Raw genomic sequence first — 25,183 nt, 5'->3', positions numbered from 1 at the left:
GTCCCCAGACTGTGTCTTCTTGTAGGAGATTCAGTGTTTCTTACCAATGCTCTAATGTGCTAGAGTTCAAAAACATGGCATCGTAAGCTGCCAGAGCTTGATCAGACTTTGTGAATGAAGGAGAATGCAAAGGTCTGTTTATTCACTTGGTTTCCTTCATTCTTCACCCTAACCGAGGCTATACGGGAATATCATCTGATCTTGTTCTTTTGGTTTTTATAGTGTGATCCTCGGTGTTCATGTCACGTGTTCATTTTGAGCTTATTGTGGCTTACGTCATGAGATGATGGTCTAAACCTAATTTCTGCCAAATTGCTTTCCAGTTTTCTCAGTGGAAAGTTCTTCCCCTAAGTAATTGGTGCTTGTGTTGAACAAACCCTGGATTTAGATTCTGAAGCTTGCTTCTCTAGTTGGTTGAAGGAACTAGAACTATTTTCATATGGAGAAGTCTCTAGGGAGACATGATAGTTGCATTCAAGTATTTGACAGGCTATCACGTGGAAGAATGACTAAATTCATTCTCTTCAAGGTCAGGAAGAACTTCCAAACAATTTGAACTATTCAAAAGCATAATGAACTGAAGGGGTGGAGTTTCCCCTTCTTGAAGGTTTTCAAGTGGCATCTGGATGACCAATTTGTCTAGGATGTTATGATGGAAATTCCTTCCAGTAAGGGTTGGACCAGATGGTCACTGTGATCTCTTCCCTTTATCAAATTCTGATGTTTCACTGACCAACTTTTCTAGTTTTTAAAAAATAAGCATCAAATGGTTTCACTAATTACTGGTTCAACGCATTGAAGTCTGGAAATGCTATTGCTCCTTCATTTTTACTACACCTCACCCCTTATTTCCCTTGAAATTCTACACTTCATGCTGCTCCAAATGAATTTTGCCACTATTTTGTCAAGCTCTATGAAGTCCTTCTTGACAGTCTGATATAACACCAAATCGAATAATCCCCTAATTTTTAACTGAAGCCCAACCATGAGCAATGATTGTTCTGCCAATTATTCAACATTTTTTGTCTTTTAAGTGTTTTGTAATTGTGTATCTACAGACCTTGAATATTTCTTGGTAGACATTTTATATATTTTAATATTTAGAATTCATATTATTTCTTCTTGGGTTTTATTGTTGCTACATAGATAAATGCTGAACATTTTCATGGATTTCTATTGAACCTTTTGTTCCTGAAACTATTAATCATCTCAGAGTCAATGCTGATGCTCCAGGGTATTCTAAGTAAACTATCGCATAGCTTACCAATGGGGATATGTGCCTTCTCTTAGCCACTGCCTGCCTTTCTTGTTTTATTGCTGTTGTGAGCATTTTTAGTCATGTCAAATAATATAGGGAGAAAGGGTATCTTTCTTTTGCACCTACTTTTATTCTGAAACCCTGTGGTTCTTTAGTAGCAGAAGATAACCAAAATCATTCCTTTATCTCACAGGAACCAGCTTTCATGGCATATAATGTTTGAAGAAACTGGAGGTGTGTTAGCATTGAAGAGAAGGTTTGGGGTAGCAAAGGATGGAGCATGAGAACTGTTTTCAAGTTATTATAAGGGCTACCTCTTAGAATGAGAGATTAGAGATGTTCTGTTTGGTCACATGGGGAAGAATAAAGGAAGGAGAGAGAGGAGAAGTGGGGGGAGAGACAAGGAGGGAAGAAATAAACACTCAATTAGCCTGTCCAAAAGTAGAATGGCCTGCCTTGGAAGCCAGTAAGTTCTCCCTTCGTGGAGGTCTTTAAGGGAAGAGTTTGTCAAAGAGGTTGCAGAGAGAATTTTGCGAGTAGGTTCAACTAGATGCAGTATGGTATAGTAAAGAGAATGGATTTGGAATTAAAAGATCAGGATTCTTAAGGCTGTTACATGCTATGTGACCATGGGAGTCTCTTAACCCCTCAGGGCCTCAAGTGGGGACGAGGTGATAATAATGAACATAAAATTACTTTGCAAACCTAAAAGCACCATATAAATGTCAGTTATTATTGTTTTCATTATTATTATTAGTGGTACTAGCAGTAAAATGAGGGGATCGGACCCAGTGGCCCTCAAAGTCCCTTCCAACTCTAGATGTCTACAGGCAACTTCAAATCAAGGTCAGATCATCCAGTAAGAACTAATTGAAATTGTTCAAAAAGTTTAGGATAAACAGTGCCCTTTTCTATATTGATTGGGAGATATATACATATTAAAAGTGATCCAAGTCCAAAGAAACAGACATGCCACCAAATGGAAAAGTCTTTTAATTTGAAATCAAACTTCCACTCCTTTTACAGGGATTGTCACACAAACCGACCAAATGTAAGAAAGCAAAGTCTCCAAGGCCACGCGGACAGAAATTGCTTGGTCTCCATAGTTGCAGTAGAATAAAGCAATAGCATATATTTTTTTTTAAGCTCGCACATGGCAAAACAAAACAAATATCTGTTTTACTAATAACAGGTTTGTGTGTGGGGTGAGTTGCACTCTAACCACAAATTACTTTGTAATTACTGTATTGGATTCTACGCACCAGTCAATACCAAATACTGAGTTGAAATTTAAGATAGTGCATTATTTATATAGTATAATTTTTTAACATTAAGGTGCCATTTTTAAGTACTTTATTAATATTTATTACATCACAGCACTTTATAGCACACTCAAAGGTATCCTAAATAACAAATTAAACATGCATAATCTTTCTTTCCTGAAATATTGACATCTTTGAGAATGCTTCTGAACATGGTAGCTGAGAGCCAGTTACCACAATCAGTGTATGATTTTTCAACATAATTTTGATTAAGTTAATAAAGAACATCGCTGTAGATAGTAAACATCTTATAAATATGAACAAAGTTTTAAAATGGCACTTAATTTACACCTCTGATCATTTTTTAGAGTCAGTAACTTGCCTCTCTAACCTATTTCCTAACCCCTGAATCTTTAACTCTACAATGGCTCAGTGACTGCAAGCTTCTGTGGGTCTGCTTATATAGCTATATATGTAAATATATGTTATGTACATACATATACACAAACACATACTCATACATATATATATATATATATATTGAATTTTCAGATCTTTCCATTTCACAGGTATAGAACCCTGGATGTGATGCGCCTGTGAGGATGGGCATTTAAATGCTTGAGAAAGATGCCTGTAGTCTTTGTATAGCAAGGTGGAAACCAGTAGGTACATCACTTAACACTTCCAAGGCATGGTATGAGTAGCTTAGGATGCTGTGACATTCTGCTGATTTCTCTATTTTTATTCTAATATTCTGCTTCTCAAATGGGAACACTGTAGAGAATTTTGACTAGGGGAATGATACTAAAATCATCACCTGGGCATGCAACAGTATCCTGGGGCCTGCCCCAACTTCCAAAGTTGTTATCACGTCATATTCCCCCCATCTGGTTGTGCACTATGATGTACAGACCCATGGAGAGATGTTAGTCCCTTCCTCTCCCAAGGAGTCTCTCTAGAAATAGTGTTAGGTGCCTACTCATTCCACTGGTTGGTTTTGGTGCATCTGGATTTTCTAAGTGTCCTTTCACCCTGTCTTTGGAATCTCTTTCAATGAGAACTGTAGGTATCAAAGGAAGAAGCTAATTATAACCCTTTGGAGTCTTATCGCAGGTAGTCTGTAAGAGTAAGGTTCATTTCCCTGCTACTGGTACCATTGTATTCTACAAGTAGGGAGCAACAGGGCACTGTTGGTGGATCAGTATGGCTGCCAAACACATCTGAGCATATGGAGAATTTTTTAAACACCAGCACAGTGAATTGCCCAATAGCTGCTGACTTTATTGCGAAGTCTGAGACAGGACTGTCAAAGTAACTGATTATAGGAAAATGAGCCGGAGATAATGGTTAACTCTCTAAAGTGGAACATATCGGTAACAATTTTTTTTTTTTAAATCAGGCAGCACATTTTAATACTGACTGCTTTTCTGGCCATAACATGGTTGTTTTTCCCACACATTTAGGCCTATGTTAAATTGGATGGCTGTAAAACGAACTGACCTTCCTAATGTACCTTTATATATAACTGTCTAGTGGATGATTCATGGTATCTTTAGGAAGTAGGAGCCCCCGAAAGGGAAAATACCTAAAGGTAATGAACTTCTAAGTCACCTGAAGCTCTCCTAATCAGGCAAGACTGTATTTTTATTATTCCCAAATCTATGATTTAGAGAGGTGTTAGAGTTCTTTCCTCTCTGGGCGCTGTTACAAGTAGAGTCCTAGGCAAGTGTCCAAACTGACCTTTAGCAAGGTCATTATTGCCCACAAATGGGTCATTCGTTTTAAGTGTCCATGGAGCACCAAGCAAAAAGTGGACTGAAATGAGAATCTGGTCAGAGATAAGGAAGAACACTTTCACCTAGGAAGTGGCAAACGTGAGATTGGGAGACCAAAAAGAGGCTAGGCTGTATAACTGCTACCTCTGGAGAGCTGAAAAAAGAGCTGAGAGAATTGCTGACCTCCTCAATGCTGGGAGGTATGCCAGCTGACCTCATTCTTCAGGTCCTTCTAGTCACCTAGAAGGTCTTCATCACTTTGACCAAAATAAAGGACCTGTCGGGCTTTGTAAGAGGTCTCAGCTTCCAGGGTGAACTCAGGTAAACATTCACCAATGACCAGCTTCTCTACTCCAGTCCATCATCCCATCCTCCCCACTACATTTCTAGTTAAGCTGAAAGATGGAAAACTGGGGGAAAAATCAATACTGGAAATATTAAAGACCAAGGTTAAAAGTACAATGTCTTCTCCGTGGTCCCTATTCAGAGTGGTTTTTACGTGGTCTGGGGCTAATGGGCACGAAGAGAGGCTGCCTAGAAAAGCAGAAAACATAGAGCCATCTGTCACTGGCCTAGAGTAGCCTAGCAAGGGAAGGGGGGTAAGCCTGGAAAATCCCAAGGACAGCAGCTCTATTTCCCTTTGGCTACAAAACAAGACTCCCTACTGTGGACTGACGAATAAGCTTCCAGGGGAAAATGCTTTGGACCACAGGGCAGTGAAGGGAGAAACTTTCTCTAGCCAGTGCCCATCGTTTTTCTCTTGGTCAGTGCACAGAGCCTACATACACTTAGCTCTGACTGGGTACGTTGCTATTTAAACATACCAAATGTAGTGAAAAACCTTGGTTTGCTTCTTTTTATTGGAAAAAAAAAAGCACACGAAGACTGGAAATTGTTTACCCGTGAGAAGTGACTGCCCCGTTTTTGGGACAGCCCTCCCTTCCTCTCTCATTCCCCCAAGGAATATCCGCTGCTCTTTCCATATGCACCCTGGCTCCTTGGGTTAATACCAACCACTCCTTTGAGCCCTTTCTTTCTGCCCATGCAGAATTCTTGTTCTGTTTATTCTACAGCAGTGTTCTTGGTAGCCCTTGACTGGGTTACTAGAAAATACATGCTTGGTCCTTGAGCTGTGATAAAATGACAAGGGGGCACTTGCATTAACTGGGGATGAAAGGAAACACCTGGCCCTGATGACGTTGATGCCACTGATGAGGCTAGAACCTTCCACGCCAATGAGGATAAAAGGAAGGGCATGCTCACTGCCATCATTCACTCTGCTCTGGTTTAGATAGCCAGAAGAAAGGTGTATAGCAGGTAGAGGAAGCAGGGAAGAAGACTTGGGTTTTAAACCCTTAAACCGTCTATACTCTAGAACCAGTGAATCTTAGATGATGTGGGGGGGGGAAGGTAAGGGATAAAGATCTAGAAGCTGTCACATGTCCTCCATACATGGCAAGCATCATGCACGACCCCCAAGAGAATGCCAGCTGAAAATCCCTTACTCTTTCCCCATGCCCACTGGCAATTAAAACCTGCCCCTGCCTCTCCTACCTCACTGCTCCAGAAGCTGATCAGTCGCTTAGAGGGAGGTTTTACTTCCTTAAGCTCCTCCTTTCCTCTTACTCCAACACCAAGGCCTGGGAAAGAATTAGCTAATATTTCTGGATCAATGAAAGTGAGCAAAAGCACTTCCCACCAGCCAAATGAGCAGTTGGGGCTAATTCAGATTTTGTCAGGGCTACACCGGCTGAAGTGTCCTGATCATCCTTCTCTTCACCAAACAAGCTTCACATGGGTCAAGTAGCTCACTCACTATAGCTCATCTTAAAATATCAAATATAAAACTTTGCCATAGAGTATTCAAATTTCTCTATTTACAAGTTAATGTCTTCAATAAAAAAGTAAGATACAGTAATTCACCAACTCAAGTTTCATTTCTTTCTTTGAAGTCCACAGGAGTCATAGGACTCAAGGGTCAGATGGGGAGAGGGCAATTCTCCCTGGTACAAACATGCTTGTTCCAAAAGGGCAGTCAGGCAGCTCAGCGTTTTTCTTTTCTGAGTGTGTCAGCCAATAAGATGCTGTTCAAAGGAATTTGTAAAGCTTTTTACCGTTAATACTCCAACCTGAAGCAGAAAATAGTCCCACTCTGGCCCCTTTCTTCCTACCCTAAGTAAATCTCAAAAGACAATCTCTACCCACAAAGATCTTTCAAGTGCCCACCCTTCTTTGCAAAGAGATTATCATTCTCAAGAGACCACTCTTTCCTTCTACCTTTTTTTCTCTCTCTCTTTGCGGGGGAGGGGGTCTCCTTTAGAATCACAATTTGCTAGAAGAACAATCTAATACTTATGTGGACTGAAAAAACAATTTACTCTATACTAACGGCAGTGAATAGATGTAGCATCCTTGGCCACATGGTAAGAACTGGATATCCTTGAAAACCACCAAGAGAGGAATGGGGAGCCGTACTAGGCCCATTCCCCAAATGTGGAAGCTCAAGATTCTGTCGGGCGAATTTGATAAGCAAGAGTTTGAGGGGAGGGAAAAAGGGTACAGTTCTGATTAAGCCCAGGAGAGGTGATGGATAGGATATGGGACAAGCAGAAAGACAAAGGGAATAAGTCATCTTTCAGGAGCAGCATCTTGTCCTCCAGAGAGGTAATGCCAGTTGAATCCAGCAGGAATGTTTTGCCTAGCTGCAATCTAATCTCAAAAATGCTATGAGGGTTTGCTCCAAATATACACTGGTACTGCTCAGGCTCATCCAGAAAGGGGCCAATTCCCAGTTGCTGTCATGCCTGCCCGCAAGGAGACCATCCCAGTTTCTTGTTCTACTGTGAAGTAGTCCTTTAAAACCATTAGGAAAAGATACCAATTATGGGGGTGAAGGAAAAGAGCAAAAAATTGTGTTTTAGAGATTGTGTTTTCTTTTTTTTGTTTTGCAGCAGGTCAGGTTGCCATGGTTACCAGGTGATCACAGCCCTCAGTTGAAGAGGGCTTTGCTGGAGGGGGTGTGTGCTCCCTCCTGTGAGAAGATTGGACTGAGTTCTGCTGAGGCTGGGCAAACAGCTGCTACAGAAATGGTGAATGGTTTGAAATCATGTAAACAATGCCTTAACCCCTTCCCACCCCAAGATCAGACAGACAGCAGCTTGCCTGCAAGCAGAGTGGGTCTCATGGAATGAAGAGCTTGCTGTAAACAAATGCAGAAGCCCACCCCACCATCAGAGAGAGACCCCTCTTCTGGTCAGTCTCCTTCCCCCACCTCCTGGGTTTCTGGGACAAACTTATTGCCTACTCCTCCATGCCTGAGTTCTGTGCTCAGATCCCCCCAGAATGAGAGTGAGTCTTCTCTGCTTGAGAAAATGGCCACGGTGCAAGCCTTCTACCAACGTCTCAGAACCCAGCTGTCCTCCTGATTCCACCACTTGAAGCTCTGCTGTGCGCATCAGCTGAGATGATCACAGACACAGGGAAACTAGGATTCACAGAAACATTCATTTTGACAGAGGAAAAAGAGTCCGTCGCCCTGCATTTCTCCTGGCTGAGAGAAATGATCTATTGCACCCTGATCAACAGTTGTCATGGATACCATGTAACATTCAGCAGTGTTGCTTGGGTGTCCGAAGTTAGAGAAACTCAACGTAGTTCTCCGGGATTAATCCCGTCTTCCCATTCAGAGTTCCCTCTAACCAGCCAGGCTCCTGAGATGGATGAACTGTGAAAGAAGGCAAAAGAAAAAAGAAAAAGAGGAAACATTAATAGTTCAATTCCCTCAATAAACATTTGTCAAGGACCTACTGTATACTCAAATACACTGTACTAGGTACAGAGAGGGCTATACAGAGAAATAAAACAGTCTACGTCTGTAAGGAAGTTACAATCTAATCACTGGTATCACAATTCTGTTCGAAATCCATTAAGCATTTTTCATGTATAAGGCATTGGAGTTGGTACCCGGGACACAGAAATGAAGAACTATACATTCTGATCTCAAGGAACTTGCCATCTATTGGGAAGAGGGATGTAACATATACATGTATATGTATCATGCGAGATAGAATGTAATAGGAACAAAAGACTTTCACTTCTGATTATCAGGAAAGTATCCAAAAGACGAACGGGTACTTGAATTGTCTTGAAGGGAGGGGAAGACTCTGAAAAGAGGAGATGAGGAGGAATGATTCCTGGTATGGGAGATGTCCTGGAAAAGTCCATAGGGGATGACTTGTTGAGTCTGGGGAAAGGCTATTATGCCATTTTGATGAGAACCCAGAGATCATGAAGGTAATAATATGAAATGAGGCTAGATAGTTCGGAGGGAGATCAGGGAGGATCTTATAAGCCAGGCTAAGGAATTTGCATCTTAGTCTATAGGCAACAGGGCTTTGAGTAAAGGAGTGAGATAACCAGACTCATGCAATAGGAAGTTAATTTTAGTAGCTGTGTGAAAGACGTTACAAGGGAGGGATTATATTTAAAGAGTGAAGAGTGAGTTACTGGGTAGTGATGAATTTGAAGGAAAAAAAGTTATCAAGAAAACATTTTTTTAAAGCACAAGAACACATTTTTAGACCTGTCCAATGCACGTATTTGTTTTGTTTGACTATGTTTAAAAAAAAAAAAAAAGAGGAAAATATCCTCAATGAAACATTCTAAAAAGTCCACAGAAAAGAAGAGAAGGAAGTTCAGAAGGAGATAAAGGCCAGGGGCAGCTAGGTGGTGTAATGGATAGAGCACTGTCTTGGAGTCAGGAGGACCTGAGTTCAAATCTGACTTCAGACACATAACACTCACTAACTGTGTGACTCTGGGCAAGTCACTTAACCCCAATTGCCTCACACACACAAAAAAAGATAAAAGCCAAGCAGCACAGCATTGGAACTGATGTGTTGAATTTATTATAAAATTGAAAAAAAAATCAAGCTGTGAGTAGTACAGAGTTATAGTTTCATATACAACTCTCCTGTTCTTTGTATACTGAAATGTTTTGTGATGTGTGTCAAGGTCAGAACAACAAAGAATAAAAATTAAAATCCTGAGGCAAAAATATGGTATCATAAAAAATAGAAACTGCACTGAAGAATACAAAATCAAGTTCAGAAAGGGAAAGAAACAGAACAATTTTGTTGGCTGCCGTGTTGATACAAAAAATGTCTTTAAAAGACTATGTAGGGGCAGCTAGGTGGCACAGTGGATAGAGCACCAGCCCCGGATTCGGGAGGACCTGAGTTCAAATCCGGCCTCAGACACATAACACTTACTAGCTGTGTGACCCTGGGCAAGTCACTTAACCCCATTGCCTAGAACAACGACAACAAAAAAGACTGTAAAAGTTCAGTTTCTCATCTTATCTGATTTTTCTTACTTTGCATATATTAAAATGTTTGTGTTGTTTAAGTTCACAATAAAATGTTTTTTATAAAAAAAATTTTTAAAGGGTGGACCTGATACAAAGAATAGGGGGGCCAGAAGATTAATTAGGAGGCTATTGGTTAGATTAGGGCAGGTAGGTGGCACAGTGGATAAGATGCCAGTTCTAGAGTGAGGAAGACTTATCTTTCTGATCTCAACTCTGGCCTCAGACATTTATTAGCTGTGTGACCTTGGGCAAGTCACTTGATCCTATTTGTCTCCATCTTCTCATTTGTAAAATAAGCTGGTGAAGGAAATGGCAAACCACTTCAGTATCTCTGCCAAAAAAAAAACCCCAAACCCAAATGGGGTCATGAAGAGTTGGACCTGACCAAACATTTTGGTTAGATTAGTGTCAACAAAAGGAGGGGCCTGAAGTAGGATGGTGGTGGGGTGAGTGGAGAGGAGGTAAATGCAAACAACGTTATGGGGGAAGACCCTGTAGGGCCTGGCAAATGGATGTGAGGCCTGAGGCAGAATCAAAGACGACTCTCCAGTTTCTGAACCTGAGTGTTTATTTTCTCGACCGTAGCACCACCAATCTTCCCAGAGAAGTTAGGAGGAAGTTGAAGGATGATGAGCCCAGGCTCATCAAAAGGTTCTCCCTAAACCCTCAAGGATGGTTCTGACCACAGATCACTCAGGTTATTTATGACGGGTGTTCCAAAAGTTTCAATGTAGGTTTAGTCTTTTATAGTTTTAATAAACTTTATTAATCATGAATAGCTTAAACCTGCACTAAGACTTTCGGAACACCTGTGTAATCCTAAGATTTACTGAATGAAACTACAAAGTCATTAATTATTTCTTTGGGGGTAAGTACTGAATCACTTGTAGCAATGAACCCTAACAACTAATCTGGATACAGTTTCACAGTCTCCTTCCTGGTTGTCCATTTTATTTTTCTCTTAAACCTTACCCCTACTGTCAATTTCCCTTCTAGTGATGTACATTGGTATACTTCCTCTTCCTTTTTGAACTTCATTCAATTCTACTAATTCCTATTGACCTATTTTTGAAGCATTCGATTTCTATGTTAACCCCTTTCCTACCTGGACAGCCAAGGGGAAAAAAAAAGTTTAATGGAGCTAGGCAACTTATTAAATGAGTCTGATAGTATGTGTAATGTTCCACCCATCACTATCCCCTCCTCCACAAAGTAGGGATGAAAGTACATTTTTTCATCTCTTCCTTGGAGCCAATCTTGGTCATGAAAATCACACACATTCATGAGCTGGTTTTTGTTGTTGTCATTTACATTGTTGGCAAAAATGAAAGCAGCCCTGTCCTCGAGTTTCTTGGGCTCTCTGGAAGTTCCTCCTTTTCTTAGCACCCTCAAAAACTTGAAAGCCCTCCTCTTCCTTCTTCTAAAGTAAAGTTCAAAATAGTCTTTATATCTCAGGGTCACAACCTTCCCTGATCTTATTTGGTTGGCTTTGACTTTTCAACAGGCAGAGAAGATACAGTCTCATTTGTGACATCACAATCAGTCTCTATGGAAACCATTGTGGTGATGAAAGGATTATATAAGCCTTGTTGAATTTGCAGAGTAGCCAAAAGCTGGAGGAAGGAAAGAAGGAAGGAAGGACTGTGAAGGGGATATTGATGTTTCAGCACTGATTGTATAAGCCTCACTCTGGGGAGAAAGCAAGGGCATTCATTTCTTGTCTATCAGGGAAACTCTAATTTTCTGAGATTGTTCTGAGAGAATTAAGCTTCCCCTACTCCCCTCCCCAGGCTAATTAAGTGACTTCCTGTACTTGTTTTAGAAAACTGCTTCCACCCGAGTGCTACCATATAAACCTGGCTCGAGCTTGGGAAGAGGAGGCAGCATAGAAGCCCAGAAAGGAGGCAGTGGAAAAAAAAAATGTGGACAGAAAAAAAAAAGCAGTGGAGGTGTACCCAGATTTATAAGATCAAAATTGCCCTGGCCCTCTGCCAGACCTAAATTCCTCTTTGGAAGAGAGAGGGTCAAAGCCTTCCCCTCTATCTCCTTCCTCTGGTGACTCTGTCATCAATTCCCTTGCACAATGCTTAGATACTGAACTCTGGGAAAGGCTCCAAAGTAGCTGCTGGGCTTTGGACATTTGTCAGTATCTATAAAGAGGAAGTAGGAAAAAAATAGTTTAAGAAAACACTAAACAATAAAAAAAATTAACCCTCTAAAAAAAAAAACAAAAAAAAAAAGAAAACTTTTTTGGTACTTTCACCACTCCCTAGCACAGAGCCCTTGCACTTCGTAGGTACTTAATAATAGTTTGTTTTACTGAATTCACCAGAAGGCTTGAACCTAATTAAATATCTCTTGTTATATAGAGCTTCTGAAAAAGATACACATATCCAATCCATACCTCTCTCTACTACAATATGGCATCTGGCAACTGAAAAACTTCCCCCGAGGTCAATACCATTACAACTTAGAAAGAAACTAAAATTTTCCAGATGCGATTCCTCCTGATACTTAAGTACCCACCCCAACTTGAACTGTCAGGCAATTTCCATCTTTTAGATGGCTTTTAATCTAACATCCCACTCTTCACTTTATCGTCATCAAAATCTGGGAAGACCCTAGGTTCAACCCAACTTCCGGAAGCCTTAAGCTCTCAAACAACAAGACTTTTCTGTCCAAACCCAAGATCTTAGAACTGTAGAGTTGGAGGGAGACTTGTAAGTCATCTAGTTCACTTCCCTCATTTTAACAAGAACACTTCATTATCTAAAATCCTGCAGAAGAAGTTAATTTTCAAAGCCAAGATTTAAACCCAGGCTCTTCAACTCAGTGGTCTTTCCACCACACATGCTGCATGAACCCACTTCTTTCAGGCCAACCTCCTCAACACCAGCTATTCGTAGACCATACTGCTAATGTGGAGGACAATCTGGATAAACTATGGTAATAGAAGAGGTTAGGAAATAACAGGAAGGCAGAGCTGAGATGCCAGTTAATAATAAACATGAGGGAGCTGAAACAACCAGCAAGAGACATGCAAAACTCTGGCTCACAGCTGATTCACTGGTACCAGTACCAGATGAACTATGATGATTCATCTAACAGGCGCCATCTTGGATGGCGATATCCTGCAGGGGGGCTCCCACTAATGCTCCTGCATCTTGCTACTCCTGTTCTTTCCCCATCCTTTATTTAAACTGGAGTTCAAATCCAGCCTCAGACACGTACAGCTGTGTGACACTGGGCAAGTCACTTAACTTCTGTCTGCCTCAGTTTCCTGACAATCAGAGAAAATAATCATTGTAAAAGTGCTTAGTAAAGTGCCTGGCACACAGTAGGCACCATATGAGTGCCAGTTATCATTATCCTTCAGGTTGTGCCTACTTCATGGAACTGTCCCTAGTGATTCCAATCCTTCACCTCTTCCTTTTCTGAGCTCCTACAGCACTTAGAGAAGTAGTGGCAGCAGAGGGGAAAGTACATTGGCTTGGGAGTCAGGAGGTTGGGCCCCCCAGTCCTGGTTTTGTCACTTACTAGCTGTGTGACCTTGGGCAAGTTGCTTCTTTTCACTGGGTCTCATTTCCTCATCTGTAAAATAAGGGAATTGGACAAGATGACCTCCAGAGTTCCTTTATAGTTCTGAGAATGTAATTTTCAGTTGCATCTTTTTCATTCATTTTAGCACTTAGTTATTTATAAGCATTGCTCTTAGGCTATTTTTGGGTGTTACCTCCCTTATCTGGGGATAAGGGAAACAAGCATTCATAAGCATCTACTAGGTGACAGGCATTGTGCTAAAAGCACGTTACAAATATCTCATTTGATTCTTACAGCAGCCTTGTGAGTTAGGTGCTGTAGTGATCCCCATTTTGCAGGTGAATAAACTAAGGCAAGCTGCCTTGCCCAAGGTCACACAGGTATTAAGTGTTTGAAGTCAGATTTGAACTTGGGTGTTCCTGGCTCCAGGCCTAGGGCTCTATCCACTGAGCTGCCCCAACTAGACTCTTAAGTTCTACCAGAGCAGATGGACAATCTACGTAAAGTGGTATCCTAGTATTAATAAGATCAATCAAACCAAAGAATTTATTATGTTCCTACTATGTCTGGGATACTGTGTTAAGTGATTAGGATACAAAACAAACCTTCTAAAGGGGGAAACTGATTATAAACTCACCACATACAACATCAATACAGATTAGATGGGAGGGAGCCTTAGGCTCTAGCTGGGCAGAGAGCTAGGAAAGGTTTCCTGCAGAGGATACTGCCTGAGTTGGGTCTTCAAAGAAGTCAGGTATTCCAAGAGACAGAATTGAGGGCTTCCATAATAATCTTTTCATTCTCACAATGTTTCCGCAGAGATTGACTGTGATGCCACAAATTAAAATGTATCTTCCTTGCCTACTGAAAAGCCAACCAGATAGGGTCAGGGTAGACTGTGACACTGTGATATAAAGATGAATTTTTAACTTTTCAATGGAAGGAGGAAGAAGAGGGCTTTCGATTGTGAGGGAGCTAAGAAAAAGAAAGAGAGGAGGGATCTCTAGAGAGGAGAAGAGAAATTTAAACTGCTTATGCACAAGAATTGTTTGATTTTTGCCACTGAACTCCCAAAAACACAGCATAGTAGCTCGCAAATAGTAGGTGGTTAATAAATGCTTGTTGAGGACATGACAACTATATAAATAGAAATTACAATATCCCCTCTTCTGTCCCTACCCTTTACATGTTATATAATTATAACCGAAATTAACCTCAAAGACGAGATGAAAAAAATATACTTCCTCTTCCTTCCTTTGCACAGGTCGGGGACTATGAGCGTGGAACACTACATATAGTGTCGGCCTCAGCTGATGCATTTCGTTAGTCCTGTTTAGCTTTTTCACTCTTTTAAATTCTTTTTTTTATGAAGGCAATTCAAAAGAGAATACATATTTATCAGCTGTTCATGGCTTGTTGGCAAAAGTTGACCATGATTTCAGGCCCAAAACCTTACACACCAATTCAGAAAAGCAGAAGTATTACATACATCCTTGTCAACCACAACACAATAAAAGACAGGTCTATCAATAAGGCCACTTGGAGAGTTTAACCTTAGAACAGATCAATGAACTGAGCACGCAAGTGAAAAAACAAACCAACCAAAAAGCCACAACTCTAAATACCCAATAAACACAAAAATAGACATTCTGAAGAGGAAGAGAAACATAATTGAAAACAAAAAATAAACCCACTGAATTGATAAATAAAACTAAGACTTGGTTTTTGGAAAGGTAAAAAAAACCTAATAATCAAATCATTATCTAATTTAATGTTAAAAAGAGAAGAAAACTGCCAAAATAATAAAAGAGTCATAACAGATGAAGAGAAAATACAGGAAGTTATTAGAAATTACTTTGTCCAAATCTGCCAAGAAAACTGATAACTTAGAAAAAATAGAAAATATTCAGATTAAAAGAACAATAAATGGAGAATTCAAATAACCAAATTTCAGAAAAACAAAACAACTGAATAAGCCAGAAAGGAACTCCCAAAGCAAAAAACTAATAAAACAAAATCCAGGCTCATGTGGATTTACATACAAGTGAAGAATTCACTTAACTCTAATATTACATAAACTATTTGCAAAAATAGGGAAAGGAGTTATTCTACCAAACTCCTTCTTAGAGAAAAATATGGTTCTAACATGGTCCTAACACAGAAAAAGCAAAAGCAAAGGAATAAATGGAATTTTCCTGACAATTTTCCTGTCATTTGACATTATCTGTAATGGAGAAAGGCTCTCAGGGACCTTTGCAAAAAGAGCAGGGATAAAGCAAGGATGTACACTGTCACCAATGTAATTTGATATAGTTCTAGAAATGCTAGCTATAGCTATTGCCACAGATAAAAAGAAATTGAGGGAATAAACATAGGTAAAGAAGAAACAAAATTATTGATTTTATCTATGGCACGATAGTTTACTTAGAGAATTCTACAGATTGAATTTTTTAAAATCCCAGAAACAATTACTTCATTAACATATCATAAGATAAAAGATAAGCTCTCACATACAAAATTAACCCTCTGTTACCAACAAAATCCAGGAAATGTAGAAAAAGCAAAATTACTATGAAATGTATAAGAATCACTTACCAAGACACCCAAGAATTACAAAAATATGACTAAGATCTTTACAAGATGTTTTACAGAAAAGGTAAGTTTGGTACTAGTTTTAAAAAACAGAAAGTTAATCTGCAGAATAAATTAGGAACACAAGAACCAGAAGCAACTGAACATAGTAACATAGTGTTTTAGCAGACCCAAAGACCAACTTATTGGGGGTAAGGAATCATTATTTAACAAAAACTGCCAAGAAAACTGGAATGCATACCGAGGGAAATTAGAGTTGGGCCAATATCTCATAACCTATATCACAATAATATCCAAATGAATACACGACCTATGTAAAAGGCACTGTATTATAGAGTGGAAAGAGTATTGGACTGATCTATCTGTGGTTCAAATCCTACCTGTCCTATTTATTGCCTGCTTGACCCTGGGTATGTCACTTTTCCTCTCTAGGCCTCAGTTTTCTTCTCTGTAAAGTGACAAGTTGTACTAAATGGCATTTAAGGTCTTCTACAGCTCTTACACACTTCTGAACCTACATAGAAGATTGTATCATGAACAGGAAATTCTTTTCTCAATTCTGGATAGGGTGAAGAATTCTTGACCAAACATTTGTTTGGATAGAAATGAATGAAAAAAACCTAAATGGACCATTTTGATTTATTGAAAAGGTTTTTTTTTTTTTTTTGGTCAGGGGTGGGGGAGAGCACAGTTAGAATTGTAGCTAGGTGGTGCAACAGACAGAGTGCTGGGCCTGGAGGCAAGAAGACCCGAGTTCAAATCTGCCCTTAGACATTCACTGGCTGTGTGACTCTGGGAGAGTCAGTTAACACTGTTTGCCTCAGTTTCTTTATCTGTAAAATGAGGTGGAAAAGGAAATGGCAAACCACTAAGGTATCTTTGCCAAGAAAACTCCAAAATGGGGTCACGCAGAGTCAGATGCTACTGAAACAACTGAACACAAGATTAAACACAGAGGGAAATATCTACACTAGTACGACAAAAATATTTATAGCAGTACCCTGCCCTCAAAATGACGACAACAGGAAGTAATATGAACACCTATCAAGTGGGGAATGGCTGAACAATCATAGCACATGAATGTAAAGGAATGTTATACTGAAAGGGACGGAAGGGTTGAAATCTGGGAAGACACATGTGAACGCATGCACGGTGAAAAGAGCACAATTTATATAATGACACGATTGTAAAGGACAGCAGCTCTGAAAGACGTAACCACAACCCCAGAAGACTGATGAAGGAGGTACAGGATGTGACCAATATTTTGATTTCGGCTTGATTTTATAAACTTGTTTTGCTTGGTGATACTTACTTGTTAGAAGGAGGGCTTTTATTGCTGCGGGGAGTTGGGGGAGTGCTATTAAGGGGAATAAAGGTATGGATAGTGATGCAGAAAAAAAGGAAAATAACAGTAATATTTAAAACATACATAGAAGAAAAAAAGGAATATCAGAAGGGCACATAGTAAAGCAGGGCAACACTGGTACTACTGTGTCAAACGGAATATATCATTTTAAAACACTCAAGCTGACATAACAGAGATTGACAGTTTCAGATACAATCCTCTTTTTTCTGTTCTTTTTATCTGGACATGTTCATATTTGCTGGTGTCTATAAACTTTGTAATAAAAAAAAAAGAAAACATTATTATTTAAATAAATGTGCAAAACAGTGGTCCAGATCTTACTTCAAACTTTAGCCTTTAATACTGGTCCTGGAGCTATATTTTTAAAGTATAGGAAGGATAGAAATATATATATGATATCATTTCACTGGCCTTCTCAATGGCTGGAGGAGGGGTGAAAGGGAGGGAGAAAGTTTGGAACTCAAAATATTAAAAAATGAATGTTAAAAATAAATTTTAAAAATTAAAAAATAAAGTAACATGAAAAGAGACAAAATTTTACTAAGTATCTACTATGGGCCACCATAACCTGCAAGGCGGGTGCTATTATTATTATCATCATCATCATCATCATCTCCATTTTGCAGTTGAGGAAACTGAGGTAGAGAGGTTAAGTAACTTGCCCAGGGTCACACAGCTAGTAAGTGTAGGAGACCATATTTGAGCCTAGGCCTTCCTGACTCTAAGCCCAGTGTTCTACCTAGCTGCCTTACCCAACTTCCCTCATTTTATAGATAAGGAAACAGATCAGAAAAGTTTAACAGACTTGTCCAGTATCCTACAGGTAGTAACCAAGAGGTCACACTTGAACCCAGGACTACAAAGATGGAAACTGACACTGTCCTTGCCTCGTAGGGTTTATATCTGCTAAGGAAATGAGATGAGATGTACACAAATAACTATAACATTGAGTTAGAAAAAAATTTCATGTATATGATAGGTGGCCTGAGACCTTTTCAAAAAGTGACCTTTTCAAAGAAAAAAGAGATCATTTCTAACTGAGGAGGATTAGGGAAGAAATATGCTGGATCAGATGATCCCTGGCCTTAAAGTGGGAAGACCCACACAGAACCATGATCCCAATCAAAGTTAATGTTCTTGCCAACCACAAAGATGGAAAAGGGTTTAATCTACGAACCTAAGTCACCAAAGCACTGATAGGCATTTTACATTTTCACAAAGCAAGACTGAAATGGGAGAAGGATTAAAATTGGTAGATTGAGACTGCAGGGTCTGGAAGAGGGGGAGATGGGAGGGCAGTGAGCAAGAAAACATGGAGGGGGGAGAAGGCAGGGTGAGATCTGGGAACAATCTGGATGAAGCACAGAATGTACAAACTGGAGAGTCCATTGTTTCTAAGCTTTACACCTCATAGATACCCAATAAACACTTAACAAAATGAAACGACTTCTGAGGGAGGGAGGATTCTATTTATGCACATGAGGTGCTGCAGGGATAACCTTGGGCAGCTCTCCAGTGCAGCAGACACACAATGCATATAGAAGGCTACCGGTGCCACCAGGTTTTTTCCTGACAACAACTCTTGCCGTACTCCCAAACAAACACCAAGCACTGATGTACGCATTCGAATAAATTCAACAAGTAGCTTTGGAGTGCTTACTGTGTGGAAAAAGGTGCCATGCAGATTTTCTTCCTGGCTTCTCCCACCCCAAAAGACTAAGCTAAGTAAGATGGCGCCTTTCACTAGGAAGTGTGCTCTCATAGAAAGAACAATGGATTTGGAGTCGGAGGACTTGGCTTTGGGTCCTCAGTCTGACTCTTACCACCTGTGTGACATCGGGCAAATCACTCAACCTCTCTGGGCCTCATTAAAATGAAGGCTTTGTGTCTGATATCTTCAAGGTCCTTTCCAATTCTAAATCTACAAACAATTCAAAAAAAGAGGTCATTTCTGACTGAGGAGGATTGGAGAAGTCGTATGCCAGAGGAGATGATCCCTGAGTTGGGCCTTGAAAGTGGTGTTGTTCGGTAATGCCTGACTTTTCATGAGCCCACGTACCATAGCAAGCCAAGCCCTTCTATCCTCCACTATCTCTCCAAGTCTGTTCAAGTTCATGGGCCTTAAAGTAGGAAGACTCAAAGGAAGCCATGATCCCAGCAATGTCAATGTTCTTCCAAACCATGCAAGTCGCCCCAAGCACTGAAGTTGCATTTTATAGTTTCACAAAGCAACTTTTCTTCCAAACCACACATTTTTGGAGGCAGCTAGGTGGCTTAGTGGACAGAGTCCTGGGCCTGACGTCAGAGAGACCTGAGTTCAAATCCAGTCTCAGACACTTATTAGCTGTGTGACCCTGGGCAAGTCACTTAACCTGTTTGCCTTCATCCTCTGGAGAAGGAAATGGCAACGTGTTCCAATGTTTTGGGGGTCAAGAAGAGTCAGACATGAGTAATTGATTGAACAATAAAAAGTGTCAAGCGACTTGCCTACACACATATGGTGTATGAGTATCTAAGCCAGGCTTTGAACTCAGGTCTTCTGACTCCAAGACCAGCGTTCCTTCCACAACATGCCTGTCAAGGCAGCTGGTAGCATAATGGATAGAAAACACTGGCCTTGGAGGCAGGAAGACCTAAGTTCAAACCTGGCCTCAGAGACTTAGAATCTGTGAGACCCTGGGCAAGTCACTTAACCTGAGTTTCCTCAACTGTAAAAAATGATTTCACTGACCATAACGGGTTGCTGTGAGGTCAAATGAGATAATTTTTTAAAAAGTGTTTAGTACAGTGCTTGGCATATAGGAGATGCTATAAGTGAATAAATATTCCCTTCCTTCTCCCTCCTCCCCCATAACACAATGCTTTCCATAATGGAAGAGTCATCATTACTGGATGTCCCACAGGCAAGGGGGCACCAGCTGGCATAACAGCAGGAACTCTGGCAGGCTGAATGATCCTGACTCTACATCCTGAGATAGTATACCATCTAAGTCACAGTGCTCAGGCAATCAATGACTCCTGCTGAGTGAGTGGCTTTTTGCCATGGGGAAAAAAAATGGGTGTAGCTGTTTTCTTGATGTTATTTTACACTGAGGGAGTCAATGCATCCTGCTGATCTCAGGTCTTGATAAAAGTATCCCAAGAACTTAATTTTATTGAATGCCACATGATTTTTTTCCAGGTATCACTAACCATATTGCTTAAGGATGAATAACGTTCCCGAGAAAGTAGATCATTTCTCTTTCCAGTTATCATCAGAGGTGCACTTGGTGAAGTGGACAGTTTCCGAGTAGATTTGCAAAGGCTGACACTATAGTTAGTTTCTGAGTATTGCCCATCTACTCCCTCCCTGCACAAAGTTCAAAAGCCAGGCAACCTGGAATCCAAAGCCTTTTAGAGTAATTATTGTGAAATCACAGACTTTCCCCTCAGATTTCCACTCCCTCTTTTTCTACCTAATTCATTCTGTTTATTTGGTTTTGGGAAGGAAACCACCTAAGTATGTAAAATTGAAACCTGCCATTGGGAAATTTTCTTAAGATGAAAGCTGACCCAGTCCTTACCCTTGAAGAGTTTACAATCAGGTGTATGTGTAGGGGAAGGGACCACAGAGGGTGGGGAGAAGAGAAAGAGGGCAAAGAAAGAGGAGATGCACACAGATAAGTATAATATTAGGTTAAAAATGATTAAGTATATAGGTCAAGCAGAGTGGCTTGAGAGATGCAAGGAAAGAGGGATTATTTCTAGCTAATTTTAATCTACTTACAGAATCTAACCTAACCAGCCCTTATTATTTTTAGCAGGAAATTGATTTAGCCTGGTTTAAGGAAAAAGATCCTCTCTGCCCACCAAACGAATACATTCCCTTCCTTTTTGATGCCTGATCTCTCTAGTACGGTGTGGCGGAAAGACCACTGGACTTGGATTCTGTAGAACTGAGATTGAAATTTGGCTCTGACACTTATTAGCTCTGTGACCAAAGACAAGTCATTTAATTCTCTGGGCCCAGGCTTCTTTACCTGTAAGAACTTTCAGTTCTAAAATTCTGTGATTCTAGGGGGTGGGGGCAGGTGGAGTGACAGAATTCAAGGGAAGCAGTTAGACTGATTTGAAAGATAGATCCGTATCTTATCAGTTCCTTTTTCTACTGCAGCTTAGCCAACAGGAGAAGTTTACTTGGAGGTCTGTTTATTTTATCCCTTTGCCTCCTTGAGGAATTAGTAAGCTTCACTGCCTCTGATGGTCGAATGAAGTTTGCTGATGAACTCTACCTTTAATCTGGCAGCCAGTCGGCTTCCTGGATAAGGTTTATGACAGCTAACACAGCCCTCTCCTGTCTTTTCCATCATGAGATATGCTATTGTTCTGCCACTGCTGAAGGACAATGCCCAGGACACAGGACTGGCAGACAGGGTGCAGCATTCTGACTGTGATGGGGTGGTGTGTGTGTGTGTGTGTGTGTGTGTGTGTGTGTGTGTGTGTGTGTGAGAGAGATCCCTCAATCCCCAGTGTAAACATTTTTGCCCAGATAACTTGCTTATGCAGTCTATGGTTGAAATATTTAAGAAAATAAAATAACATTAAGAAAATAACATTTAAGAAAATAAAATAACATTAAGACACATGAACAGCCCCCCATCCATGTGGGCTAGATGATACAACCCTGAGTATTAGGGTCACTTTGTTTTACTGGAGTAAAAAAGCAAGTTGGCCCTGGCAGGGCCCCTTGCCCTTGTGTGCTATGACTTGGAGCAAATGGACCTTTAAACTCTGAATCTACTTGTAAATAGTGCAATCTCTTCAATCTCCCTGTTAATCTATATGCAGAGGCCCTGTCTTCTCCTTCCTCTATGCCTGGTGACCCTGTACAATCTGACTTTTGAGTTTATTTGTCCTGAAGGTCACTTCATGTTACCAGGCCCCTTTCTGGAGCTAACACGGTAACATTCATCAACTGAATAGCTTCAGACAGCCCACACTTGGAGAGGCTTCAAAATCCCCAGAGAACCTGTCTGTCAGGGCCAGAAAAGCCTCTGCTGAAGGCCAGACTGGTTCTGAGGCAGGATTGCTTTGCCGAGTTTTGTGACTTTATTTTGTGTTCTTTAAAAATAAAGAGGCATTAAACCAATGAAATCTGGGGGGACCCTAGGCTGGACATGACCTGAGAGGGGAACAGACACAGAGTGGGTCCTAAGGGAGGCTATGAGTCACAAAGCTGGGTGGCCCAAGTCAGTCTGAAAGCTACATTACCTTTTGGGCTAGCCCAGAAAGGCAGGACTCAGATTGAAACTGATTCAATCTTTTCCTGGAAGCCCCCAAGGGCTGGGCTCTAATCAGCACTCAGTTTTACACTCTGTCTTTTAGCACCTTACTTTTATACTTGACTTTCTGAAGGTAGGTTTGTTTGTCTTTTAGCGGCTGGGGCAGAGGGAATAGCAGTCAGAATCAGAACAGGGCCCTATTTTTTTTTTCCCCTCTGCAAGGCAATCGGGGTTAAGTGACTTGCCCAGGGTCACACAGCTACTAAGTGTCAAGTGTCTGAGGCTAGATTTGAACTCAGGTCCTCCTGACTCCAAGGCAGGTGCTCTATCCACTGTGCCACCTACCTGCCCATTATTCAATAAGCATTTATCAGGCACTTACTCTATGCTAGGTCCTATGGATACAAGGAAAGGCAAAAGGCAGTCCTTGTTCTTGGGGGCCTCACAATCTAATGGGAGAGATAACAAGCAAACAACTACATACAGACAAGAGATACACAGGATAAAATGGAGATAGCCAACAGAGTATGGGCACTGACATTAAGAGGAGGAAGGAAAGGCTTCCTGTGGAAGGGCAGATTTTAGCTGGGACTTGAAGGAAGACAGGAGGGATAGTGGATAGAGTGCTGGCCTGGAGTCAGGAAGACTGAATTCGAATCTGGCTGCAGACACTTAGTTATGACCCTGAGCAAGTCACTTTACCTCCGTCTGCCTCAGTTTCCTCAGATGTAAAATGGAGATAACATCAGCACCTACATCCCAGGGTTGTCGTGAAGACCAAATATTTGTAAAAAGCACTTGGCACACAGTGCCTGGCCTGTAGTAAACACTATATAGATACTTATTCCCTTCCCCCACTTCAGGGAACCTGTGACTTTTCCTGGGGCTAAAGAAGGGGCCAGCGGGGTAACTGCTCCCGGATCTTGTTGCTCCTGGACTCTACTTAGCGCCCTGGCACGCTGAGAATTTGCCCTACCCGTTCTGTGAAGACTGTACAACCCTGAATCTGAGATGCAGGGAGGACCTGACCAGTCCCAGGTCACTTCAACAAGTGGTGAAACCCCTGGCCCCAGACATCCCATCCCGTGCTTCTAACCACTGCCCTGATCTCTGCCATCCACTTCCCTTGTCTCCATTTCTCTCTTTCCAACTTCCTGTCTCCATGCTTTCAGAAATGGGGTCGAGGGAGGATGGTCCCATTCACTAGCTGGTGATGGTTTTTGTGACTCTGTACTTCTCCACACCCAATCACCCTGCCCACAAATGTTATGTCATGTCATGAGAAAAAATACAAGCAACTGGGACTCAACCACTTTCTTTATATATCTCTGACCATCATTAGAGCCTCTAAAACGGATGCATATGGTCCTGTGGAGGAATGAAACACTCACCATTATCGAAGACGGTGCCTGCTGTGAACGAGAGCTCTGAGTCATGTTCAGCCTTGCAAGCATACAAGGCTTTTGCTTTTCGGAATGGTGAGCTGTGAAAACACAAGTTCATTTAGTGGGTCTCCACGTACAAAACAAAACCCCAAAGTGAAACAAACAAACAAACAACAACCAACCACTCTATAAACCCAAGACATGACACCTCTGCCTTCTCCTTGTTAAGCCACCTACTTCAGACATGAGAAAACTACCAGGTGTCAGGACATGAGAAGGAAAAACTGCACGGCTCAGAGAAGAAAAATGAGAAAAATTCAGACAAAGGCAAGACTTTCTGAGAAGCCGTTCTTCCTCTAGGGTCACCCTGTGCCACCCTGAAGCTTACCCTGAGAAACAAAAACCAACGGATATCAAATGGGCCTGACCCTACAAGAACTTCAGCATGGGATCACCTAAGGCTAATCTTGGGAGTGGGAAGGCTGGGTCTGGGAAGCTTTAACAGGCTCTACTGCAGGGTATCCTCAGGAGAGGCTGTTGTTGAAACTGGGGAATGTCTTGTGAGTCAGAAAGAAGAAACTCCAGAAAATCCAGGTCTTCACTTAGGACACCCAGGTTAACGCGGGCTATTAAAAAAAATTATTGGGAGGAGTTTAAGACCTGCTGGAGAAAAGAGATACCAAAGGGCACCGCCCCCATGAACATGCTTTTGTGGTGCTTGTGATTCAAGATGTGTATTCAGTAACTGTTTCCCAAGGTCAAGTCCTCTGGGGATACACACCAATTCCTTTAAGCCTTCTCAAACTTCTGTTGTAGGGCATTAAAATGGTACCCAAATGATGCTTCCTGGCTGATAACCAACTCTAAGAGATTCCCTCTGGGAGGGAGAGGAGAATTAATTATTTGGGGTCAGCTGGGTAAGTGACATGTGTGGAAGATCTCATCTTCCTTACAAGAATTGGTCCTTTAATTGCCAAAACTCTAAAAGAATGTGTTCTGGGAGCTCATTATGGAAAGAGAGAGTGCTAGTGACAACCTATATTATAGAAGTAGCAGAGGGCTCGGATGTATTTTCCACTTATCTACTTGAGGGTTTCCATCTTGACATTCATCCTCATTTGTACTACCTACATGTGCCTACATGTGGATAAAATGAATCTAGGACCCAGTGTAACATTTGTTTTGGTTTTCAGTGGCAGAAGTCAGCTTGAGCTGATCATGGACAGCCCTAGAAACAGTACTTAGGCAGGGGAGGGACACTTCAGGGATAACTGTGGCTATATTTTTTCTTTTAAACACTACAGCCAGTCTTCCTTGGGAAAGGAAGAGACCTGGATGAAAGAGGTGTGGGGTGGAAACTGTTGTAGGGCCAGTTA

The 25,183-nt window shown here is 41.1% G+C and overlaps 1 protein-coding gene across 4 annotated transcripts in view; it reads right to left on the bottom strand.

Annotated features, from left to right (window-relative positions):
- Window positions 1-2,233: 2,233 nt before the first annotated feature.
- The window catches only part of ARHGAP26 (Rho GTPase activating protein 26), a 528,120-nt gene continuing 505,170 nt past the window's right edge, over window positions 2,234-25,183 (bottom strand). For 2 of the 4 annotated variants that reach the window (XM_078150504.1, XM_078150503.1), the window contains 3 exons: window positions 23,814-23,905; window positions 13,201-13,254; window positions 2,234-8,019 (listed from right to left, as the gene is read on the bottom strand). In XM_078150504.1, coding sequence (XP_078006630.1) covers window positions 7,931-8,019; window positions 13,201-13,254; window positions 23,814-23,905 — 235 coding nt within the window. In that variant the 3' untranslated portion in view covers window positions 2,234-7,930. The remainder of the gene's footprint in view (window positions 8,020-13,200; window positions 13,255-23,813; window positions 23,906-25,183) is intronic. The other 2 variants (XM_021004972.2, XM_021004970.2) reach the window with 1 other exon arrangement.

Source organism: Phascolarctos cinereus, unplaced genomic scaffold (assembly GCF_003287225.1).
Source record: "Phascolarctos cinereus isolate Bilbo 61053 unplaced genomic scaffold, phaCin_HiC Scaffold_2;HRSCAF=192, whole genome shotgun sequence".
Lineage (NCBI taxonomy): Eukaryota > Metazoa > Chordata > Mammalia > Diprotodontia > Phascolarctidae > Phascolarctos > Phascolarctos cinereus.
Note: the sequence above shows the minus strand (reverse complement) of the source record. Positions and strands in the feature narration are given on the sequence as shown.